The 12,643-nt window shown below is 35.8% G+C and overlaps 1 protein-coding gene across 1 annotated transcript in view; it reads left to right on the top strand.

Annotated features, from left to right (window-relative positions):
• Nucleotides 1-7,909, top strand: part of LOC125029588 (dual serine/threonine and tyrosine protein kinase-like) — a 52,017-nt gene extending 44,108 nt beyond the window's left edge. The window contains exons 4-14 of the mRNA XM_047619563.1: nt 506-800; nt 1,672-1,844; nt 2,121-2,352; nt 3,006-3,244; nt 3,427-3,633; nt 3,869-4,052; nt 4,260-4,416; nt 4,784-4,946; nt 5,123-5,206; nt 5,314-5,563; nt 5,745-7,909. Coding sequence (XP_047475519.1) covers nt 506-800; nt 1,672-1,844; nt 2,121-2,352; nt 3,006-3,244; nt 3,427-3,633; nt 3,869-4,052; nt 4,260-4,416; nt 4,784-4,946; nt 5,123-5,206; nt 5,314-5,563; nt 5,745-6,001 — 2,241 coding nt within the window. The 3' untranslated portion in view covers nt 6,002-7,909. The remainder of the gene's footprint in view (nt 1-505; nt 801-1,671; nt 1,845-2,120; nt 2,353-3,005; nt 3,245-3,426; nt 3,634-3,868; nt 4,053-4,259; nt 4,417-4,783; nt 4,947-5,122; nt 5,207-5,313; nt 5,564-5,744) is intronic.
• The last annotated feature ends 4,734 nt before the right edge of the window (nt 7,910-12,643 follow it).

The following is a 12,643-nucleotide window of genomic DNA, read 5'->3' as shown; positions in this document are numbered from 1 at the left end:
TCGAAATGAAAGAGAGAGAGAGAGAGAGAGAGAGAGAGAGAGAGAGAGAGAGAGAGAGAGAGAGAGAGAGAGAGAGAGAGAGAAAATGGAGAGTGAGCGAACTAAATATATATTTAATAGTGGACACTGATAGTATTATAGATGCAGGTATAGATAAACACTTCAAGTTCGCGCCTTTCCGAATCCCTTTTCCTTGATAATAAATGTAGACATTCACACGGACATACACCTTAATTTTCGGTATGTTCTGAACCCTTTTATGTACCCGACAGGAAATGTGAAAGAGCTATATTATAGGTAGAGACCTTGATATAGCTACAAATTTGCATATACATATACATATTGTACAGTACATGTATAATGAACATTTTACTTTCCCATACCCTCCCCATCCCCCCTCCCCATCCCCCCTCCCCACCCCCCCTCCCCCTTTGTGAAAGAGTTAGATAAAGATGCGAGCCCATCTTAACCCCCTGCCTCACCCGCCCGCTCTCTGTGCCTGCAGGAGGTGAACGAGCTTCGGGAGCTGAAGCGGCTGCACCCGGAGCTGCCCGTCTTGTTCATCCGCGTGCCGCTGCTGCCCGAGACGTTCAGCGACGACCTCCCCGAGTCGGAACAGCACGACATCCTGTGCAAGCTGCGCGTGCTGCCCTCCCCCGTGCGCCCCGACCAGATTCCTCAGCAGCAGCAGCAGCAACAGCAGCAGCAGCAACAGACGCCCATCATCCCCACGGGAGCCACGCGGTTGCAGCAGCAGCAGGTCCCCGTCAAGCTGTTCCGCACGCTCTGCGATAACCTCGGTTGGTGGCCCAGACTTCCTCCTCCTCCTTTTTTTCGTGTTCTTATCAATATCAATTGGAGTAGTAGCAGTGGTATCGGCAGCCGAAGTAATAGTATTAAGAGTAATGGCAGTAGTGTTAGTATTATTGTTGTTATGATTAGCCCTTCGGAAGCCCGACACTTTTTTGCTTATTGTTTCCAGTGCGTCGCCCAAGTTTTCGGCGTTTCTTTTAATGCAAATTTAAGTCGAAAGATTAAAGTAATTAAAAGTTGTAACTTTAACGCAATAATTTGAGAAGAAAATACCACCAGCTCGCTCTTCAATTTTTTCTTCTGTCTTTCTTATTTTAATATTTTCCAAAATGAAAATTAAGTATGGCTGAATATGTAATCTAAGGAAATATGAAAACATACGGTGTTCATTAAAACCAATGCTTTCTTTTCAAAACAAAATAGGTTAAATTACATATGTAGTTGCAGATAGTCCATCAAATGTATTATATTTTATATTATATTCTACTGAAGGTCCAAAGGATATTTTGAAAATCACCTTCATTGTGTCAAATATTGGTGTTGATAACCGCAGGAACTTTTTTTTTTACTAAGGAGGGCTATTTTGTCCAAACTCATTTGGCTGTTTCTCCTGTCAGAGTAACACTCAAAGACACCGTTATTTCGCTCTCCTCCTTGTCGGTTTAACTTATAAAGCCTGTCATGCAGTTATGTATACTTTTCCCTCCTCCGTCTCTCATTTGAACACATACTCTTTCTTTCCCTCTTAGATTACCTAACAAAGATACATTATATTGTATGTGTTCATCCACCCTTTTCAAGTTACATACATCGTTTCCTTTCCTCATAGTCATTTTTTTCTGTCTTTTCCTCATGAAGGTTACCTCACCATGACACCGGCGCCCAAGAAATTCCGGTGTCGGCTGGTGGAGCACAGTTACCGAGTGGACAGTGAACTTATCGACAGCTTTGACTCGTTCCCTAACGTTGTTCCTTACATAAGGATGATTTTGCAGTCCCATCTCATCCACACCTCGACGCTTTTGAACCAGGTGAGTGACCGGAGCGCTTCGGTCTCGCTAATCGTCCAGCAAGAGTAACTACGCAGTTGCTATCGTCGTTGTTGTTCGATTTATGTTAGTATTTATAATAATAGATGTGTGTGTTTGATTCATCTTCCATCTACGGGAGAAAGAGGAGAAGGATACTCCTACAACAACGTTTTTATTTTCCTTTTCACTTTTTTTTTTCGATTTCTTCTGTTAAATTTTCCTTCGCTTCCTTCTGCTTCGTTTAATTAACGCCAGCGCCGTCCCTTGAACCCCCAGGGCCATAACCGGTGCATGAGGAAGTTCATCCTGTACGCGTTCGACATGGCGCGCGAAATCCAGATCACGCCGAGGAGGATCAGCTACGCGCGGGAGAAGGAGGCCGAGCTCTACGAGAACCTCATGGCCATCGCGTCGAGCAAGCAGGACGAGATCCGCAGCGTTATCATCGACACCATTGCCAACATGTCCGAGGATCTGCTGGAAAGGGCTGCCGACTATGAGTTTCAAGGTGAGTGCGCGAAGCTTCGTGCGTGCGTATTGGGGCGGGAGTTGGGGAAAAAAAAAAAAAAAAAAAAAAATATATATATATATATATATATATATACATACATACATACATATATACATAGTATATATATATTTTTTTTTTATTAGATAATTACTTGTATATAATTTAATATTTATTATTTGATATTATATAATATTTATAATTAAGAATATAAATTTATTGCCGTGGCTATGTGTCTCTCCTGAGAATGTTCCCAGAATTGATTTGCAGGAATTACGTGTTGTATTTACTAGTATTTGATGAGTACTTTTTATAGACAGTATTTTGGGAAATTATGCTAATTATATAATAGCCAAACGCTTTAATCACTTTTTGTCAATCGTGTGATGTTCAAATTAACTTACACTGAATTGTTGAAAATGCCTGTTCGAATTTTGCATTATAAGAGTAATGTAAAAATAATCTGCCTTTCCTTTTTTCATTCTTTATTATTATTATGATTTTAATAATAATAATGATAAGAAGGAAAAGAAGAATTGTTATTATTATTATTATTGTTGTTGTTGTTGTTATTATTGTTGTTGTTGTTGTTATTGTTTTTGTTGTTATTGTTGTTGTTGTTATTGTTACATATCCTTCATCTCCTCCATCAGACGTGGAGAACTTGCCGACGAGCGAAGTGGTGTGCGCAAGACAGGTGCGGATATGCACGGGGGAAATCCAGGAGCTGGTGATCGGGTCCCTGAACGCAGAGGTTGGGCGGCAGTTGGTGGACCGCGTGGACGTGATGCGCGAGTCGTACCTGGGCACCCTGCAGCGGTGTCTGGAGAGCCTGGAGAAGGACTGCCGAGCCTGCGGGGAAGATCCTCATATTGGCGACGCGCTCAAGCAGGTAGGGAAGTGGATGTGAAAAAGGAGAATGTTTGTGGTTGAGTTTGAATAAAGGAAATGTCCTGTATGATTGGGTGATGGAGGATATATGTTAAGACTTTATCTTGCCTTCCCTCTCTTTTATAAGGATTAAAAAAAAAAAAAAAAAAAAAAACATACAGCATCCTCATCATTTCTCCCTAGATGGTTAATGCAGCCTACCAAGTGGAGGTGACTGTGACCACCTCTTCCTCTGTCTTGCGTTCTTTGTGGGAGAAAATGAAGCAGTTGGTGGCCGCCATGCCTGGGAGAACCCCACCTATTATAGATGCAGAATGGAAGAGAAAGGTTGCAGCTGATATGATTGCCAGTCTTTCAGAAACAAAGCTGACAAAGAGTATATGTGCACAGGTGAGGTGGTTTTTTTTTATTGCCTGAAAATCTACCTGTAAATTGTGAAATTAAGTATGAAAGTATCTGTATTATGCTGATTCAAAGAATGGGTAAAGTCATTTGTAGTATCCATCGAAAGTATATCAATCAGAATTACTGATACTTGTCATAATCCTGATTTTTTTCAAATATTTCTTCATAATAACATAAATGAAAATCATAACCAGTGCCCCTTCACAATCTCTTGTTGCAGTTTCGCGAGAGGTTAAAAAGCAGCCATGATTCCTTCCTCGGGAGCCTCAAACAGTTGGAGACTCAGCTCACCAGCCGCCTGGAGAAAACAGAAGAACAGCAGACACGCATAAAGAAAATTGATGCTCCCAAGCTCGCTCGTCTCTCGCTTGAGTCCACGTCTCTCAGGGATATGATACTCTTTGGTCAGTGTTTAAGACTGAAACATGGTCCTTATGAAGAAGAACTTCTTAGATCAATATTTGCCATATTTAGTAGCTTGTGAAACATAACTTTCAGCTGTAAAAAGTAGTCCACCAAATGCAGATAAACAGTTTATGTTACTAATAACTTTGTTTATGAGGTAATGCCACACAGTCTGTATCATCAAGAAATCCCTTTCAATTTTACAGGAATGCCAAGACTGGACCGTGAATTGGGTAGAGGTCAGTATGGGGTAGTATACGGCTGTGAATCCTGGGGAGGCTTCAGGCCCTGTGCAGTGAAATCTCTTGTTCCATTGGATGAAAAGCACTGGAATGACTTAGCGATGGAATTTCACTACACCAGGTTAGCTCATGTGGCCATTTTTTTTTTTTGTGTGTGTGTGTGTGTGATGGTTAGAGTTCATTGTACAAATCAAGCTCTTTGTGATTATCTCCTTTTGTTGTGTTACCAGAGATCATTTTTTTTTATTATGTATTGCATGTTTTTCCCAATCTGCTACATTTATTTTACTAAATTGTAAGTAAAGAAATGTTTATGTAATATCTATTAAAGAAGGAAAATAGCAAAGAGAGAATGGATATACAATTGGCACAAGAAAAAAAGAGGAAGAAGAGAATGAGTCTGTAATAGATAGTGGGTGAAAAATGCATAAGAATAAAAACCTAGTAGTTAAATGTCCAGTTCCTCAAATGCTCACATGGTTTTGCAGAAGTGTTCCAGAGCATGAGAGGATTGTGGCCCTGCGAGGAAGTGTGATTGATCACACTTATGGCCAGGGGGAAACTCCAGCAGTCCTATTGATAATGGACAGGCTCACTCGGGACCTGTACTCTGCAATTAAGCATGGTCTTGATTGGCTAGTCAGACTCCAGGTCAGAGATGCTGGTGTTAAGCTTTTTCATATATGTACTGTATATCTACTCCTCTGGATTCTTAATATTTGTATATATTTGTAGTTTGTTCTTTCCTTCTTTGTAGTAGTAGTCTTCCTTGTACAAAAGAAAAAGAAAGTGAAGAGAGGAGACTGAAGTAAGTTCTTTCTTTACAGATTTCTCTTGATGTCACTCAGGGTATTAGGTTCCTACATTCCCAAGGTCTTGTGCACAGAGACATAAAACTAAAGAATGTATTGGTAAGTATTTCCATCTCTGTTGTTGCAAGTAAGTAGATCAAAGTGCAGTTATCTCATTACACCATGTGATTGTTTCCCCACAAACTTGAAAAAAAATTTGCTTGCAGTTGGACAGAAGCAATCGAGCTAAGCTGACCGATCTTGGTTTCTGCAAGCCAGAGGCCATGATGTCAGGCAGTATTGTTGGCACTCCCATCCACATGGCCCCAGAGCTTTTCACTGGCCACTATGACAATAGCGTTGATGTGTATGCATTTGGCATACTCTACTGGTACATCTGTGCTGGCCATGTGAGGTTACCTCTCATCTTTGAGCAATGTCAGTCAAAGGACCAGCTTTGGACTTGTGTTAAGAAAGGTATTTCCTTGGATTCATAATAGAGTAGATTTTTGTATGGTTTGTGATAAGCATATACTAGTAGGTTATCATTATTGCACACAGAAATTATTGTGTGTTGAGAAGTATTGATAAAAAACATTTAAATAGCTTTCACCTACTTCAGATGCTTCCAGAAAAACCATACCCTGTTTTGTTTCAGGTGCTCGGCCAGAAAGACTAGCGCAGTTTGACAATGAATGCTGGGAGCTAATGCAAGAATGCTGGGCTGGGGACCCTGCCAAAAGACCACTGCTTGGTGATGTGGAGCCCCGGTTAATGCGTATAATGGAGTGTTATGCAAAGAAACAACTGGAATATAAAGAACAGTGGCATGACGATCAACACAATGAGGACGATAGTAAAGTTGACTCAGCCATAGATGCTGTGACGACTGAGCAGTGTGGCTTCATAGGTTAGTGTAGCCAAACTCACCCATTGTGAGGGTGATCTGAAAAGGGTCTCAAGTGTTTATCGAAAGATTGCAGGTATTTGTGAAAATCGTCTTTTATTCTCTGTATCCCATGTGATTGTAAAGCATACGTGCCTTTAAATTATGATAGTGGTAGTGTGAAGATATTTAAACAGGATCAGTAACTTAGATGCCCAAAAGTTATTAGGAAAGATAATAGAAAAAGGAAGTGCCAGAATGTTGAACTTTTTTACTAATCAAGTAACTATTCTACAGCATGGGAAGATGAAACACAATTGGGCTGTATGGGGACGTACACCCTCAGTAGTACGCTGTGAGTAGTGTATTGGGTGTAGTGACAGATAAACTAGTGCTTCAGACAAGGCTTTGGATGTTGTATTGATCAGCAGCTTTGGTAATAAGAAGGTGAAGAGGAAAGTCAATATGTGAAACTATCATTTTTAGCAATACTCCTCTTTGAAATAAGAAATGGAGCTTCCACCATATTTAACTAAACATGTCCTAAAAAATATATATATTTAGTGGTATCTCCTGTACTTATTTGTAGAGTTATTGCAGAAACTGCATTACAGGGTGTCTGCATCCTGCATCTCAGTAAACTTTTAAAGCCGTGGGTGCCTTTCGTAAAAATAATTGCCAGAAAAGGATTTTCCTAATGGAGTGTGTGCCTTTAGACTGAACTGAATGTATGAATCATGTCACAGTGTTGAAGCTCTGCAGAGCATAGATCATCATGAAAGCTGAAACATTGATAAATGTGCTTATGTTTTTTTGTTGTTGTTTTTTGCTTGCTTTTGGGATCATCTGTGTATAATCATGTTGAAAATGTTTGTTTTTATAGATACTACATAGGCATTGAAAAGCATGCAATTTTAACAGCTAATAGCAAATGGACTTCTAAATGGGAATACATCATTAAACACTTTGCAGCTTGAATTTAAGAGTGAATATAAAATGGCATAGCTATGAATACACAGTTCTACTCTTTTACCATGTATGAAGGGTATTTTCATTTTGTAATTCCCCTCCCCCCCCTTTTTTAGGGCAATGATGATCCTGTCTGTGAATGCCTATCACCTTTGACTTGCCCACGGGGACAGGGAAATTGGATATACAATAACTATCTTTCCAAAGTATTATATTGTAAGTAGGAATTATACTAAAAATGGCATCCTTTCTCTATCATCTGTCATCTTTATAGTTGCTTTCTTCTCCTCTTCCTTCCCTTTTTTCAAGAAAAAGCTTTTCAGCGTCGAGAAAAAAGAAGAAACATCAGCTTAGCAAAGGGGAAGCCACAACCAGAAATATGAATATATAAAACTTTTTAAAAGTCATATCATAATTTGTGATTTGTATGAAAGCACTGTCAGTGTTTAGTTCTTTTTCCATGCATATTTTTTTTTAAGATTCTCTTCTTAGCCAATCTTTGGCAGGTGAGAATTCACAGATATGAATATTTAATGTGAATGAAAGTTATAGGGAGGGAATGTTATTTATCAGAAGTATGTATATTTTTGAAAGAGATGAACTCAAAACAAGAAATAAGCTTGTGTATATGGGGAGGCATGAGTATGTTTATATTTTTTTCCCCCATTTTCTCATTTGTGTGTCTGGTTTTACAGAACCATGTCAGAATCTACATGGTCGCATGGCTTAAGCTGTAAACCCATTTTTTACGAACTGTGTTACCAGTTCAGCAATAACAGATCAAGTTTATATGTAAAATACTTTCATGCAGTTGGTCATTTTGGGTACTCAGTGCCTAGAAGTGTATTTATGTTTCCATCCATTTGTCATTCCATCCATCGGTTCTGTTTATCTGTTTAAGGATTATAATTAGTATTTAAGCATTTTACATACAAACTAGGTTTAAAAAGAGAGAGAGAGAGAGAGAGAGAGAGAGAGAGAGAGAGAGAGAGAGAGAGAGAGAGAGAGAGAGAGAGAGAGAGAGAGAGAGAGAGAGAGAGAGAGAGAGAGAGAGAGAGAGGGGAGGGGGGGGGAAAGAGGGAGAGAGAGGGGAGAGAGAGAAAGAGAGTGTGTGTGTGTGTGTGTGTGTGTGTGTGTGTGTGTGTGTGTGTGTGTGTGTGTGTGTGTGTGTGTGTGTGTGTGTGTGTGTGTGTGTGTGTAAGAGTAAAGAGATAGTAAGAGAAGGAGGAGTAGAGAGTTCATGTACGTTTTTCTATGTTTTGTGTGAACTATATTGATTTTAAGATTTACACTATGAAAAAATATATTATTATTATAGGAAAATCTGAAATATATTTATAAGATTAAGTTATGAGTTGTTCATTCATGGTATAAAAAAAAATTAGAAAGTCTCACTAACTAAATGTTCGGTGAGTTTTTGTACTAATGTAGTATGACCTCTAGTGCCAGATTGCATTTAGAATTCAGATGAGATACATTTACTTTTTTACTTGAATGTTGAATAAATACTGTATTATAGATAATGAAAAGTTATGACATAACACTAGTGATTTTGCTTTACATAGGAGTAGTTTTGAATGTGTATCTTTTTCTTGTCGAAGAACAAGGTCATGAGTTTCTTCATTCCATGCTTTTTGCCACTGAAATAGATTTCCATGTTCAGCATCAGAAGATCTCAGTTAAGATAATATTTACATTGTACAAATGATTATGAAAGAAAAAAATTGGTTGGATAGGATATAGTCCCTGACAGAATCACATGTTGATAGCGTCCAAGCTGGGAGAGAAAAAAACAATATTTATTGAAAAAGACAAGGACCAATTGCAAGATGAAATGCTTACATCTTCAGTGAGTAACAAGGTATGAAGAAATGAGTTTCATGTCTTATGTCTGGAGTGTTCATTATCTTGTTTTACTTTGCAATGGAGTATTTATCATTCCTTTCTTTTCTCTCAGAGTTATATGAAGATTCAGATTTATTATTGTTGACAAGAAATATGTTCTCTGACTGTCTGTTGTTAAAAGGAAAAAAAAAATCTTGAACTACTCGTCCTGGATGGTCTCTAATCATGCCATGGTGACAATCAATGAGCAATCAATCCTGCTCTAAGATTTGCACTAAACAATTTCTTTGATTGTTTGGCTCTGGCTGTGGTCAGTGAGGGGATACAGCTCTCATATTTAGGCTTAAAGTTTCATTTTTTGCCATGTGTCCTTAAAAGCTATGTATGTTGCAGCATAAGTGTAAATGTATGTTTCCAGTGCAACTGCTGACTGCTCATTGGTGGGTTAAGCTGGATATGAATATTTTGAAATGATAGATTTGATTATAAAGATCATGAAATTAAGTAGGTAAAACAACCTTTTCAATAGAAAGAATATTTTATTTAACAAATAACAGTATGGTTATTTTGAAAGAAAGTTTACCCTTGCTTTTATTAAGAGTGACTTTGCTTGATATGAGGTAATGAAAAAAATAATGGAAAAGGATTTAAAAGAAAAGTGTTTGGGAAATGTCATTTTGGAAAATAGAAAAAGGGAGGAAAGAATAAATATGTTGAATATCTGGAAACTTTTTCCTGTCCAGGAGCATCAATTAGCTTCTGAGGGAAAATAATGTGTATGTATATGTGTATATATAATTTAGTTGATCATGAGCATTGCTTCATATTTATTTCATACTACATAACAGGTGTTTGTATTGTGCAATTATACTTCATAAATGTATACATTTCTGAACTGACACATTTCAGCTTGAACTGAACTACATGTGTAGGAAGAGTTCAGCACTACAATATAGTGAAGAGGAAAAAAAGAGTTAAATATTCCTTATTAACTCTTTGGTGCCATGTGTATGCATCTACCCACAGTAATTCGTTTTGTCAATCAATCACACAGAGGGTTTTACTAGTGCTGAGTCATCAAGGAGTCATTTCCTAGGCTTACCTGACCTCTGGTGTTTACCCAATTCCTTTAATCCTTGGAAGAAAAGTATTTAGTTCTAATTCTTCGTATTGTTATTGACATTATTTTTATTAAAACGGTATTAACAATGTAAATAATGAAAAAAGGTATTATCTTTTAAAATCAAGGAATCATTAAACAAGTAAAATCAGGTAGGCTTAGTAATTAGTTTGTAAGCTTATGGAGCCATCTGTGTGTATAGAAAACAATAAAATTGCAATGTATGCATACACTCCTGGTGTCAGCAGGTTAAATGATAAGCTTTTAATAAATAGGGTGGAATTATGTACTCTTGAGCAATCCAATATGAGTATTGAACAATATTTCTAAATCATTTATTTTTGTATGAGTTGGATTCTGCCAGGTGTAATTTTGTTTGGTCATAATAATGGTATTTGTAGTATCCGAGTTTTGTGTCCAATGAAAGAAAACTTACTCTTGAACGGTTTAGTATTCAAAACCTTTTTAAAAGCTTTTGTATTTTTGACAGTGTTGACAGTGCTACAAGAGAAGGTATAGTTTCTGATTGCTTTTGTCACAAATCTTTGAGGTTTTCCTCATTAGTCAGATGTAAAAGGAATGTTGTTTGAGATAGTGGCAGATATGGAGTGTAATGTCATTCTGCATATTGCAAGGCAAAGTAAGCATAACTGATGATGAAGGTCATTTGTAAAGTTCACTAAGAGCATTGCATATGCTGCCCTGTTGTGCTGTATTTGAAATGTTAAGATTGGTATGAAGGTTTTTAGAAGAAATTTAAATAAAATTGTTTGGAATGATTGGGCTATATGTGTATTTTTCTTTTGGATTATATGAGTGTATATAGAAGATTTTTGCTGTAATTAATGCCCTTAATATTTATGTGTGTGTGTGTGTGTGCGTGTGTGTGTGCGTGCGTGCGTGTATGTATATGTATATGTATATATATGAACTATATTCATGTTGACAAATGTAGAAAAGGTATGAATGAGAATGAATATATTTGTTCTCATTCATACCTTTTTTACATACACACACACACACACACACACACACACACACACACACACACACACACACACACACACACACACACACACACACACACACACACATATATATACATTACACATTACATATTACATATTATATATATATATATATATATATATATATATATATATATATATATATATATATCCATATATATATATACATGTACATATATATATATATATATATATATATATATATACATACATATACATATATATATATATATATATATATATATATATATTATATATGTATATGTGTGTAAATATGTGTGTCTATGTATACATATATTTACATATATATGTACATATTTGTACATATATATGTACACACACACACACACACACACACACACACACACACACACACACACACACACACACACACACACACACACACACACACACACACACACACACACAATATATATGTATATGTTTATATATGTGTATGTGTATGTATGTATGTGTAAATATATACATATATACATGTGTATGTGTGTGTATGTATATATATGTATATATATATATATATATATATATATATATATATATACGTATGTATAAATACATGTATGTATATATACATGTATATATAGATATATGTGTATATATACATATATATGTATTTATATATATACATGTGTATTTACATATATATATACATATATGTTTATGTACATATATGTATATAGACATATATATATAATATATAGACATACATATATAATATATGGACATATACATACATACATACATATATATATATATATATATATATATATATATATATATATATATATATATGCATGCATGTGTGTGTGTGTGTTTGTGTGCAGACCATTTGCAGACTCAGTATTATTTATTGTATAAATTAGGGTTTTCCCCCTTTGCCTTATGAATATGGAGTCATTCCATGATATACCTTATCATAATTTATTTATAAGTCCAATAACACCTCCAAAGATTGTCTTCCTTGGTATTTAAGCTTTTGTTATGCTGCTTGTCCAAAGATTCATTTGTTTTTATGGGTTATCAGATAGCTAGTATGAGCTTGGTATGTTAATGATGAGTTTCCCATGTTGCAGTGTTGCAGTCAGTGCTTGTTGTAATATAGTTAATGGTGGAGATGTGTCTTTTTCTTTCTTTCTTTCTTTCTTTCCTTCGTGCTCTATTCTATGATAGTAGCAATACTTTTAGACTGCTCATTGTATACAGCTTTCTAAAAAAAGTATATATATATATATATATATATATATATATATATATATATATATATATATATATATATATATATATGATAATGTTTAATAGGCATTTTTTTTTTTCTGTTTCATAAGTAACAAATGAAAATAAATAAATATACATGCCTTAATCAGTCACTTTTCTCGACTGTAACATATCTGTGATAGAACTAAATAATATTGATACTAGTATTAACGATAAGGTTAAATGTAAGTTGTTGAATTGATCTTGTTTTTCTTTCTTTCCTTCTTATTTTTTTTTTATTCTTTCTTTCTTTTTCTTTCTTTTTCTTTTTTTTCTTTTATTTATCAGGGTATTTGATATTCATTTTGTTTTTCTTTCTTTCTTTCTTTTTAATAAAAATACTTGACTAAAACAGTGTATTCTCTCCTATAACTGTGCCTGTTTTTTTACTTATTGTTTTTATAATAAATTTAGGATGTGTCTGAGCAACAAGT

This window comes from Penaeus chinensis, chromosome 10, assembly GCF_019202785.1.
Source record: "Penaeus chinensis breed Huanghai No. 1 chromosome 10, ASM1920278v2, whole genome shotgun sequence".
Taxonomy (NCBI): Eukaryota; Metazoa; Arthropoda; class Malacostraca; order Decapoda; family Penaeidae; genus Penaeus; species Penaeus chinensis.
The sequence above is the reverse complement of the archived record's forward strand: the minus strand, read 5'-3'. Positions and strand labels throughout refer to the sequence as shown.